At 45.6% G+C, this 13,164-nt stretch overlaps 1 protein-coding gene across 1 annotated transcript in view; it reads left to right on the top strand.

The window, feature by feature from the left end:
• Window positions 1–13,164, top strand: part of SORD (sorbitol dehydrogenase) — a 35,502-nt gene that overhangs the window by 17,871 nt on the left and 4,467 nt on the right. Inside the window, exons 4-7 of the mRNA XM_019968911.2 lie at window positions 1,825–1,984; window positions 7,688–7,806; window positions 10,572–10,637; window positions 11,371–11,546. Of these exons, the coding sequence (XP_019824470.2) occupies window positions 1,825–1,984; window positions 7,688–7,806; window positions 10,572–10,637; window positions 11,371–11,546 (521 nt within the window). The remainder of the gene's footprint in view (window positions 1–1,824; window positions 1,985–7,687; window positions 7,807–10,571; window positions 10,638–11,370; window positions 11,547–13,164) is intronic.

Genomic DNA, 13,164 nt, shown 5'->3' with positions numbered 1-13,164 from the left:
TTTCAGGGCCAGGCCCTCTGGTAAACACTGGGGACACAGCAGTGAACAAGACAGTCTCAATCTCTACATACTTGGATTTTACACAGGGGAAGGCAACTGGGACAGACAGTTAATTAATCAAAATTGTGTTGAGGACAGCAGAGGAGAATACAGGGTGTGATCAGTGTAGACTACTCTCCAGAACCCTGGCTCATCTGAGGAAGAGAAAATTAATTCAACACCTGAAGACAAGTAAGAAATAAGCCAGGTAAAGGGGAGGGGAAGATGTTGCAGCCACAGGAACCACAGAATATCTATACACACTGAGAACCAGGGCCTTCCATGCAGCATTGATTTTACTGGATGGCTTGGAAACCATCAATATTTTGTTGTTGCTATAGTTAAGTCACTAAGTTGTATCTGACTTTGCGATTCCATGGACTGTAGGCTATGAGGCTCCTCTGTCCATGGGATTTTTCCAGGCAAGAATTCTAGAGTGGGTTGTCATTTCCTTCTTTAGGGGATTTTCCTGATCCAGGGATCGAGTCCAAGTCTACTTGGCAGGTAGATTCTTTATCACTGAGCTACCTGGGAATTTGCTTAATTCAGGCGGAATTCTCAGCTACGGCAGATTGCGATGTTCCCCAACACAGTGAATTAAATCCAAGCTGTCTTGGAATAGCCAGCTGTGGCTTTAACCTTCTTTTCCTGGTGAGCCCACCTCATAGCCTGGAAACAACAGATTCTCTCTGGGAAGGAGAGAGTTCTCAGGAGGTGTCGTCCTGTGTTAGTTACAAGGCCCTCTGAGCCTGGCTGCACCAGGAGGGATCCACTAGCCCTGAAGAAGCTAAGTACATGTCTGCATTTTGTCAGCATCTAAATTTTACCTTAACAAGATACCATAAACAAGTATTGAACTGTAGTTATGATATGCAAGCTACAGTCTAATGATATGAAGCTGAGTGATATGTACTTGAATGTGCAGCCTACTTTGAAATGCATTCGAAAAGAAGGTGGATTGATGGGTGGAAGAGAGAGAGATAAATGAGATGGATATGTGATAAAATCAATGTAGCTAAATGTTAATTGAAGAAACAAGTAGAGAACGTCTGGGTGTTCATCATACAGTTCTTTCAACTTTGCTGTATGTTTTTCAACTCATGGGGTAAGTCCTATGACTTTGTTGTATGTTTGAAATTTTTCATACTAAGAAGTTAGAAGAGCCAGTCTAAGGCTGGGTTTCCAAGTGGACGTAGTGAGACATGGAGTAGAAGTACAGTAGAGCTGGCTGTTCACAAGCCTTAGTGTTTCTCTGATGTACAGAGTCTGAAGCCTCTATGGGTCATTTGCCTTAGTGGTTCTACTAACCAGGAATCAGTTATTGTCTAGGAGACTGAACACAAGATGTGCCATCATTATGACTCCTGTCAGCATATTATCAAAACAGGGAAGAAAAAACTCTGCAAATTCCACACACTAGCTACCTCTTCTGCACCAGTTTGAGATGGGAACAAAACCTGGCTTGCTGGGACTAGTTATGTTTCATAAGCTGGGAAGTGGCTATGGAACTGGAGGACTTATCCCATGAGTTGAAAAAAGGGCAGGCAAGGCAAACCATCCTGTGGAGAAGTGGACTGGTCATTTTCTTCCAGAGTGTGTGTGCTGCCTTTGGTATTTCCCTTGGAGACACTAACAGGCTGGGCTTTCCTGGACTACCCTGGGTCCCCAGTGGGGAGGGAGGCTCATTCGGCCAGATCCCCCTGTTGGCATTTACCTGTGAGCACATGACTCTTACCAGCATCTCTGCCCCTCTGTTTGTTTGTTTGTATGTTTGTTTTCCACCAGGTGATCGTGTCGCCATCGAGCCTGGTGCTCCTCGAGAAACTGATGAGTTCTGCAAGATTGGCCGATACAATCTGTCACCTACCATCTTCTTCTGCGCCACGCCCCCTGATGATGGGAACCTCTGCCGGTTCTACAAGCACAATGCTAACTTCTGCTACAAGTCAGTGCCCAGGGCCCAGCCACGGCACCTGGGACCTCTTCCCTGCTGTTTTTTGGTGTTCTTTCTTCTAGTTTCCCGTAGTGGTTTCTTCCTTCTTTTACGCTCATAATTCCGGACATTAAGCATTCTCTCGGCAGGCCTGCCTTCCTTGGATGCATTGAAGACAGGTCACCTGGCTAGGGCTAGGACTGACCCTCGGTGCTTAGATTTAGTCGTTCAGTCTGATTTTCCCTCAAGTAGAGCAATCATAGAAAATCATTGCTGAAATCAGTCACTCCTCTCCAGCTGTCTTGGAGGTAAATTATTGGGATTGTCCTCTGTTATTGGTTTCCACTGCAGCTACAACACAGATATCTTGTAACAATAGGAACCTTAACAACAATGATAGCAACAGCCAAAGTTTACTGTGGCGTAGAGCCACAGGGCATGAGCTTTTGGACCCTGGGTCCACTCACTCCTAGTGAGTGACTTTGTGGAAATGAACCTTCTTCACCTCAGTCTCTTTAACCACCTGGAGATTAAATGTGACCATGCATGTAAAGACACAATGATTGTTATTACCTGCCTGGCCTTGTGCTAGGTCTCTGCATGGCTTATTTGACTTCCATAACAGTGATGGTGAGGTGGACCCCAGGATTATGTGAGAATTAGCAGAGGCAGGAGAAGGCTGATTAGCTTGGCCCCAGAACAGAGCCAGAAGTCCAGACAGGGTGGCAGTGATTCTCAGGCTCTTGCCCTGTCCTCACTGTCCTAGCTCAGCTTTCAAAGTGATTGGGGAACTTATGTCTGGCAGAAACCGAGTGCTATACCTTCTGCACGGGCCTGGCATGGGGCTCTGGGATGCTGGTGTGCCACTTTCCTTCTCAACCGGCCAGGTGTGTTCTCCGCACCCCAGCCTGGCCCCAGCGGTGCCTCTTGGCCAAGATGGGGCTTGTCCAGCGGAGGCCAGGCACTCGTCACAGGGGCAGTCTGACAGATCTGAGTTTTCTAGTGCCTACTGGAAGCCTTGAGAGGAGTCACAGGCCAGGGACCTCGTGAGTTTAAGTTGGCACTCGAGGAGGGAACAAGTTACAAGGGCAGAGTCTGCCTTTGAGCAAGTGGTTCCTAAACCAGCCCACCTTTCCTGGGCCCTTTTCAAGTCAAGGTGCCCAACAAGTTTTTTGTGGAAGGCAGAAGAGCGTAGTGATAAAGCTTGAGACTAACCACTGATCTCTGCTATTTGCCAACTGTGTGACCTAGAGCAAATTAAACTGTGTAATCTCAATCTTCTAGATGGTAAAATGGAAATAATAGCATCGATATGATGAAATGCATAGAATTAATACATTTTAGTGCATTAATTCAATGGGAAAAGCGTCTCAGGTACTCAACATGAGGCCTGGCACGTAATAGGAGCTCAGTAAACAGTGCAATGACTGCGTCATAGCTGTGGCCTTATGTTTGGGGGATGGTACCATGATAGGCCTGAAAAGGAGCCTTGCACTGGGAATGGGGAGCGGGGGTTGGTTGTAGGGAGAGGTGGGGAAGGAAGTGTCCTGGTTGGCAGTGGCAATGGGAGGGCTGCAGAGGGCCTTCAGGGGACACACTACCCCCCACTTCTCTTCCTCTCCAAGGGTATTTTGTGTCTGTGTCCCCAGCCTAGCCCTGGGTCCACACCCTCTTCTCTTGTTTCTTTTTGTGAGGATTTGCACACCACGACAGCTTCTTTATTTTCCTACCCATCTTATTTTCTATCTTCCTGCTTCCCCCTTGGCTTCTTGATCATTCTTTGAAAGTGAAAATGAAGTCGCTCAGTGGTGTCCGACTCTTTGCAATCCCGTGGACTGTAGCCCACCAGGCTCCTCCGTCCATGGGATTCTCCAGGCAAGAATACTGGAGTGGGTTGCCATTTTCTTCTCCAGGGGATCTTCCCAACCCAGGGATTGAACCCAGGTCTCCCGCATTTCAGGCAGAGACTTTAACCTCTAAGCCACCAGGGAAGCTTTGCCTATTCCCTGAATCCCACTATGAAAACCTCCAAGTTACCTTGTCGTTCTCTGGTGTTTCAGTTCAGTTCATTCGCTCAGTCATGTCCGACTCTTTGCGACCCCAGGGACTGCAGCACGCCAGGCTTCCCTGTCCATCAACAACTCCCAGGGTTTTTTCAAACTCATGTCCATTGTGTCGGTGATGCCATCCAACCATCTCATCCTCTGTCGTCCCCTTCACCTCCTGCCTTCAATCTTTCCCAGCATCAGGATCTTTTCAAATGAGTCAGTTCTTTCCATCAGGTAGCCAAAGTATTGGAGTTTCAGCTTCAACATCAGTACTTCTAATGAATATTCAGGACTGATTTTCTTTAGGATGAACTGGTTGGATCTTCTTGCAGTCCAAGGGACTCTCAAGAGTCTTCTCCAACACCACAGCTCAAAAGCATCAGTTCTTTGGCACTCAGCTTTCTTTATGGTCCAACTCTCACATCCATACATGACTACTGAAAAATCATAGCTTTGACTAGACGGACCTTTGTTGGCAAAGTAATGTCTCTGCTTTTGAATATGCTATCTAGGTTGGTCATAACTTTCCTTCCAAGGAGTAAGCATCTTTTAATTTCATGGCTACAGTCACCATCGGCAGTGATTTTGGAGCCCCCAAAAATAAAGTCTGCCACTCCACTGTTTCCCCATCTATTTCCCATGAAGTGATGGGACAGGATGCCATGATCTTAGTTTTCTGAATGTTGGGCTTTAAGCCAACTTTTTCACTCTCTTCTGGTGTTTAGAAAATCATGAACAGTTAGAGTTGGAAAGAAACTCATCCCCTTTCCCTCAGCTTTCACACAATAAGGTTGGGGAAAGAGGACCAGTAGCTCCTCCCAGGTCTGTGGCAAAAGGGCAGCTCGCAGGACTCTGGCTATGACTATGTGTGATAAGGCAACATCTGCCTTGTCAGTGGAATAATCTCCCACAGGGTAATCCTTTCTCATCACCATCTCCAATCCCATTTCTCTGTGTTTGTTTTTTTTTAATTGGCTGCTCTGGGTCTTTGTTACTGTGCATGGACTTTGTCTAGTTGTGGAAAGTGGGAGCTACTCTCCAGTTTCCAGGTGTGGGCTTCTAGTTGCAGAGGCTTCTCTTGTTGTGGAGCACAGTAGTTGTGGCCTGGTGGGCTCAATATTTACCGATCATGGGCCCTAGAGCTCAGGCTCAGTAGTTGTAGTTCACAGGCTTAGCCGTTCCAAGGGATGTGGGATCTTCCTGGACCAGGGATCGAACCAGTGTCCCTTGTATTGCAAGGCAGATTCTTAACCATTGGACCACCAGGGAAGCCCCTCCTCTTGGTATTCTTATGTCATAGGGAAGTCAGAGTGAGGATGAGAAGAGCACACAGTTCCTGTCCACAGGCCACCCTCACTTTAGTCCCAGTACCAGCTTTGAGCGAGACCCAAATGTGATGAGGCAGGACTATTGGAGAGAGAGTGTGTGTGATTTGGGGTCTTTGAGAGAGTTTGCAAGTCAATATTTCTCTTCAGAGTTTTTTCCTTAATATTGAATTTATGGGATAGATTCAGCAGGTAGGGGGATGATGATAATAATCAGAGCAGAAGAGTGGATTGGGGTGGGGGAAATGGTGTAAGAGAAGCAGAGGGGAGGGGAGAAAGAAAGGGTTGTGGGCACCTGTCAGGCCGAATGTAGACCTTGTTATTTATCTTGTGGAGGGTTGTGAACAGAAGGGTCATGGAGATGAGCCCATGCTTTGGCTTCCACTTATTTCTTTTTGGAATTTTAGGGATTTCATGTTCTTGCATGTGGAGGTTTTGGGAGCATTGAATAAGTACTGGGCAGTGAGGAACTAGCAAAAGTTAACTACAGAACTGCTTGTGCCAAAAGGCAGCTGATGTGGGACAGGCAGAGGATATGAAATCAGGAGATCTGGATTCAAGTTTTTACTTTCTTGCTCACTAGGCTTGTAATTTGGGGCAGGTCTCTTAATGTCTTCTGGCTTCAGTTCTGCTCAGTTCAGTTCAGTCGCTCAGTCGTGTCTGACTCTTTGCGACTCCATGGATTGCAGCACGCCAGACTTCCCTGTCCATCACTAACTCCCGGAGTTTACTCAAACTCATGTCCATTGAGTCGGTGATGCCCTCCAACCATCTCATCTGCTGTCGTCCCCTTCTCCTCCTGCCTTCAATCTTTCCCAGTGAGTTAGTTCTTCGTATCAGGTGGCCAAAGTATTGGAGCTTCAGTTTCAACATCAGCCCTTCCAATGAATATTCAGGGCTGATTTCCTTTAGGATGGACTGGTTAGATATCCTTGCAGTCTAAGGGACTCTCAAAGAGTCTTCTCCAACACCACAGGTCAAAAGCTTCAGTTCTTTGGCACTCAGCTTTCTTTATGATCCAACTCTCACATCCATACATGACTACTGGAAAATGATAGCTTTGACTAGACGGACCTTTGCTGGCAAAGTAATGTCTCTGCTTTTTAATATGCTGTCTAGGTTGGTCATAACTTTTCTTCCAAAGAGCAAGCGTCTTTTAATTTCATGGCTTCAGTCAGTTTTGCTTCTATAGAATAAAAAACAAAGCCTTCCCTGGACTTCCCTGGCAGTCCAGTGGTTAGGCTTTCACTGCTGAGGGCCTGGGTTTAATCCCTGTTCACAGCCAATGGCTCAGTGGGTAAAGAATCCACCTGTAATGCAGGAGACACAGGAGCCTCGGATTCAGTCCCTGAGTCTGGAAGATCCCCTGGAAGAGGAAATGGCAACCCCTCCAGTATTCTTGCCTGAAAAATTTTATGGACAGAGGGGCCTGGTAGGCTACAGTCCATGGGGTCACAAAGAGTTAGACACGACTGAACAACTAAGAATGCATGGGGAACCAAGATCCTGCAAGCCGCCAAAAAAAGAAAAAAACAACAAAGCCTGCCCTTCCTGCCTGACAAGGTCATGCTGAGGATTAAATGAGATAATGGAGGAGAAAGCTCTAATCTGTAAAGCATTATGCAAATATTTGCTGTCTTCATCAGTGGTATCGCGAAAAGGGTCAAGATGCCAGTAGACAGGGAAGTGAAAGCCAAGAACCCAGTGGCGAAGGTGACACAGCATTTAATCTGCTATGTGGAGACAAGCCCTTTCCCATCTTAACCAGTCCAGAGACAGCCAGGCAGCTGCTGCTAGCACTGTGGTTCTTTTGGAGCATGTACTATGGGGGACGATGTACAGAGTGATGTCAGCTTCTAATCACTGTTGTGCAAAGCTGCTGATCGTCTGGGTTGTTTGCTAAAATGAAACCAGAAAGGCTATAAGTTTGAGAAGCAGATGAAATGCTGGGATGTGGTTAAGTTAAACCCTTGTGAAATGAACTCGTTTATTAAAGACAGCCACACCGCACCTTATCTTGGATGGCATTTTCAGAGGGAGGCAGTATGATACGGGCTCTGGAATCAGACGTACCTGGTTTCCAGTTTAAACCCTTTAAGATTCTCAGTACTCCCTGATTTTGAACTTTTGGAGCAAGTCATTCACTCCTCCAAAGCTTGCTTTCCTTGTCTGTAAAGTGGGAATGATAATGTATACACAGAACTGTTCTGAGGATTTACAAGAGTGAATATAGGTAAATTGCTTAGCCCTTTTGCTCAGCATATAAATAAAAGCTCAGTAAATATTAGCTATTGTTGTTATTGTTAACCTAGAGGGACTGAGTATGTTGAATAACTCCTCAGGCTTCCTGACAATGTCACCTTTGAGGAAGGGGCCCTGATTGAGCCACTGTCTGTGGGGATCCATGCCTGCCGGCGAGCTGGAGTCACGCTGGGGAACAAGGTCCTTGTGTGTGGAGCTGGTAAGAAACAGATATCACTGTGGTTATGAGTTCATTAAAGGGGAATGTGAGACCCCTCTGCCCATCTCATCCCCACTCTGAGGGCTGAAATAGATTCTCGAATCTCTGGTTAGGGAGGATTACAGTGTGCCATTCCTTCAGTGACGAGCACTATGCTAAATAAATGTTTGCAGGCAAGGTAGCTAACTAATGTTATCTCCTAGGCAACATAACTCATTTGTTCACTTTAAAGAGTGCAATTTGGAATTATTTTTCAACCCTTGACAGGAAACTAGGGAAATATTTTTGGGATTAAAGGGAAGGGTATCTTTTGGAGCTTTCAGATCATCCCAGAGAACTGGTCTCCTGGTCTTCCAAGAATGAGATGGCTACTACTTAGGACCAGCAGGAGTGAGTCCCAGCCCATGGGGAGCCAGCACTCTGTCCACATAGGCTTATAGCTAGCTCCTTCTTCCTCTGCTTCCACCCAGCTGAACAAACCTGGCAACCTCAGATTGAATCATCTAGGCTTCTAACTGCTTCAGGTGACCAAGACAACATGCTTCACTCCTTGTGGGTGTGAGCTGGTGTACACTTTTTTTTGTATTATTGAGGTTTAATTTGTACCTTTTGACCCTCTTCATCCATTTCTTCACTGCCACCACTACCTCTGGCAATCCAGTCCAGTCTCCATAACTATGAGCTCAGGGTTTTTATGGTTGAATAATATTCCATTGTGTGTGTGTGTGTGTGTGTGTGTACACCACATTTTCTCTGTCTGTTCATCCACTGATGAACACTTAGATGGTTTCCATGTCTTGGCGATTATAAATAATGCTGCAGTGATTATGGGAGTGGAGATTCATTTTGAGTTAGTGCTTTTGTTTTCTTTGGATAAAATTCCACTTCTGAGCAGAAGCAGAATTGTCAGATCACATGGAAGTTCTATTTTTAATTTTTAATTTAATCTCCATACTGTTTTCCATAGTGTTTGGACTGGCTTACATTCCCAACTAACAAATGCATAAGATTTTCCCTTTCTCCATACCCTCCCTGACACCTGTTACTTGTGTTTTTGATAAAAGCCATGCTGACAGATGTGCAGTGATATCTCTTTGTAATATTGCTTTGAATTTCTCTGATTATTAACGTTGAGCATCTTTTCATGTTTATGTTGCCCATCTGTATATATTCTTTGGAAACATGTCTAGTCATATTCTCTGCCCATTTTTTAATTGGATTGTTTTTCTGCTGTTAAGTTGGGTAAGTTCTTTATATTTTTGGAGATTAATACCCGTATCAAATATATGATTTGCAAATATTTTTCTCCTACTCAACAAGTTGCTTTTTTCATTTTGTTGATGTTTGCTTCGTTATGCAGAAGTTTTTTAGTTTGATATGGTCCCAGTTGTTTATTTTTTATTTTTATTTTTTTTGCCACACCATGCAGCTTGCAGTATCTTAGTTCCCCGATCAAAGACTGAACCTGGGCCCTTGGCAGTGAAAACATGGAGTCCTAACCACTGGACTGCCAGGGAATTCCCCACTTGTTTATTTTTGCTTTTATTGCCATTGTTTTTGCTGTCAAATCCAAAAACTCATCAAGACTGATGTCAAGATGCTTACTACCTATGTTTTCTTCTAGGAGTTTTAGGGTTTCAGGTCTTATGTTCAAGTCATTAATCCATTTTGAGTTAATCCTTATACATTTTGTGATTGATTTTTTTGGGGCAGGGCCAAATAAGTGACTGCAGGGCTTCCTATGGCAGGTGATGGGTGTAGAACAGATGTGCCTCAATGAGCCAAGCAGACTGTAGGATCCAGGTGACAGGTTTTTTCTTTTTAATCTGCATAAGTAATACATTTTTGCCTTAGAAAAAGAAATTAAATTATTCATACCATGCCTGCACACATGTGAACAAACACACACAAAAATTCACTGATAGCACCATCAGCCTGAGAGGACCATTGGTAAGAATTTGGTGTAGAATCTTTCAGTTTTGTTTTTGCTTTATTCATGAGATCATTCTAAATGATCATGCTTCATTTTACCTACAAAAACATTAATATATTGTGAACATTTTTCTATGTCAATAGATAAGAGTTAGATGACATATATATATTTTTTTTTTTCTTTTTTTTGCCACACCACATGGCCTGTGGGATCTTAGGTCGTTGACCAGTGATCAAACCCATGCCATTGGCAGAGAAAGCACAGAGTCCTAACAGTTGGACCTCCAGGGAATTCCTCTTTTTAACAGGTGTATAGTATCCTGCTGTAGTTTACTTAACCCATTTGTTGCTTATTTCCCAGTGTTTTGCTTTCTGGGCAAACTCACTAACTCACTTTTGGAGTGTCCAAAAAGCAGATCCTCAAAGGTATCCTGCATAAGTGTATTTGTGATCTGGTTTTTGTGTTAAAACCATCTAGCACACCGAAATGGGGAAGACAACCTAGGACACCCTGACAGGGGGTCCTCAGGGGGCACCTTAAAGGATATGTCTCACCTTGGGGAGACATGAGGGGTTCTTTCTGAAAAGGTGGGTGGGGGGCAAAGAGAACAGGAGCCCAGCACTGGGAGCAGATTCCAGGTAGAGAACAAGCACTCATGTGTTCATTTACTCATGCACTCAGCAAACAGTTGTTAAGGTCTCACTGTACGTCAGGGACTGGGGCAGAGATGCTAGAGGCCCACAGAAGGTACAGTTTCTGTCCCTGGCCTGGAAAAGGGGGAGAGCTGGTGTTTGGTATTTCAGAATTGTCTCCTATTTACTCTTTTATTCAGGGCCAATTGGACTGGTCAGTTTGCTTGCAGCCAAGGCAATGGGTGCAGCTCAAGTGGTGGTGACTGGTAAGTTTTTCTTAAGAAAACCACTGATAAGAACCTGGCTCTTTATATGTGAACCTCAGATACTTAAACTGCCCATTTGGTCCTAAGAAGAGACTCAGCCCTTGTTTGACCAAACTCAGAGGGGGTGTGTATGTGTGAGTGTATGTATGTGATGTGAAGTTAGTTGGGTGTGATATGTTTATAAGAGGATGTTTGTGTGTGAGGTATGTGATATGAACGAGAGACATGAGTGTGTATGTGTGAGGAGAGGTTATCTGACAGCATATGTGAGTATGTGAGTGTGGAGAGGTGTGGTATAAACTGAAGCTGGGTGTATGTATGTGGAGAAGGCATCTGTGAGAGAGTGTGTATGTATGTGTGTAACATATCTGAGAGTGTGTGGGTGAATGTGTAGAGTTGTGTGCTTTATGGGGTGTTGTGGATATTTGAAGGGAATGGGGTGCAGAAGGGTGTCACTGCGTGTTTTGTGTGAGGAGGTGAGAGAGTGTATGTGTGTAGCTGTGGAGAGCTATGTGGTAGGTATGGGGGTATATGGGGATATAGAAGGGTGTACATGTTTGAGAAGTTATCGAAAGATCGTGTGTGAGGGTGTGTGTGTTCAGAGAGTGTGTGTGTTGGGCTCAGCCACACCACTACACAGAGCTTCCTTGGCATCAGAATCTGCATCTTCATTTTTTCTCCCTAATCCACCGTCCAGTTTCTTAGTTTGAAAGAAACTTTTGTTCAACTGTAGATCTGTCAGCCTCTCGGTTGTCTAAAGCCAAGGAAGTCGGGGCTGATTTCATCCTCCAGATCTCCAACGAGAGCCCTCAGGAAATAGCCAAGAAAGTGGAAGGCCTGCTGGGCAGCAAGCCAGAAGTCACAATTGAGTGCACAGGGGTGGAGACCTCCATCCAAGCCGGCATCTACGTGAGTAGGGATAAAGTGAAAGTGTTAAGTCAGTCATGTCTGACTCTTTGCAACCCAGTGGACTGCAGCCCACCAGACTCCTCTGTCCATGGGATTTCTCAGGCAAGAATACTGGAGTGGGTTGCCATTCCCTTCTCCAGGGACTCTTCCTGACCCAGGGATCGAACCCAGGTCTGCCACATTGCAGACAGCTTCTTTACCATTTGAGCCATCAGGCCCAGTAGAAATAAGGGTAGCTGAAGCTGGTGGGCAGCTTCGAGTAAGCAGCCCAGGGTGGTGAACCAGTAGAAGGCACCAGTAGAAGGCATGCTCCCCCTGCAAAACATAATTAGGTAATCCCTTGTTATCTGCTTTCTTATCTCTCTTATGAAGGTAATGACACTTCCCTAACATCCTCATTGGGTCATTGTGATGTTCAAACTAGGCCACAGATACACATGGGCCTTCAAAGATGTTAAGTGACTCATACCTTTAGGATAGGATTTTACCAAGTAGTGCTCTTGGTGAAAAAAAAGAAAAAGAAAAAACAATCAATAGGAGGAACAGGGAACCATGCCTTAGATGAGTGTGGGAAATCCCTATCTTGTTTTATTGAGGAAAACTACAGTCTTTGAGTCATTGATACAAGGTGACGGGCACTAATTCAGTTAGTCACAAAGATGAGGTGTGTTTTTAGGGTCACAGTTGTCTTCTGCTGTCCTTTCCCAGAACTAGGAACGAATAAGCTGCCAATACCTGACCCACCCTTTAGCAACCCACCAGTAATTTATGGATGTTGGAAGGGGAGGGGCAGGGAGGAGTAGCACTGCCAAAGTATGAGGAAAAGAAGGAATACGAGCTCGGCTCTGCTCTCCACCATGGGCCGTGTTTTTGGCTGTGTGCTTTATAGACATGGTCCTAATCTGCATACTAGCCCTCACAGTAAGTTCTCATTTTACACGTTTTATGATGAGAGAGGCCCAGGGACTTGCCTGGAGCGCACTACTCCAATGCCTGGGCTTTCCTTGCTCCATCCGGCTACTCCAGAGGGGAAGAGATTGAGGGGCTAGGAGCCAGTTCTGGGGTGGAAGGGGCTGGGCTGGGGAGAATGGCGGCAGCTGCCACCCCTGGGCACCCCTGCCCTGTCCCCCAGACTGCTTTCTCACAACAGCACATGCCTGTGCCCTTCTGAGTCACACTGAGTCACACACAAGGGCACTTTCCACCATGCAAGACATTTGGGAAAAGCTGATCCCTCAACCTGTGTGGCACGGCCCTCAAGCCTGGCACCCAAGCAGAGCTGCCTTCCCCTCTTCCTACCAAGATGCCTGTGACCCCGGGGTGTCAGGGAAGCAACGGGAGAGGGAGGAGCAGGTGCCCCTTTTGCCCTGACCAGTTCCAGCCAGAATCAACCAGCTCTCAGCTCCACTGTTGGAGATAATCAGCATCACCATGTGGGAAGGAGCTAAGAGAAACCAAAATCCAGCAGGCATTGAGCCTGTGTGTTACCAGTGGAGCCATGTTGACTCATGGCATATCTTGGGTTCCTGCCATATGCCTGGTTTTGTGCCAGACACCTTGAGGGCTTGAGCAGTAAGGTGTGTGTGCTGTTTTTGAGTTGTTGACAAGACAGTGACCC

Source organism: Bos indicus, chromosome 10, assembly GCF_029378745.1.
Source record: "Bos indicus isolate NIAB-ARS_2022 breed Sahiwal x Tharparkar chromosome 10, NIAB-ARS_B.indTharparkar_mat_pri_1.0, whole genome shotgun sequence".
Classification (NCBI taxonomy): domain Eukaryota; kingdom Metazoa; phylum Chordata; class Mammalia; order Artiodactyla; family Bovidae; genus Bos; species Bos indicus.
Note: the sequence above shows the minus strand (reverse complement) of the source record. Positions and strands in the feature narration are given on the sequence as shown.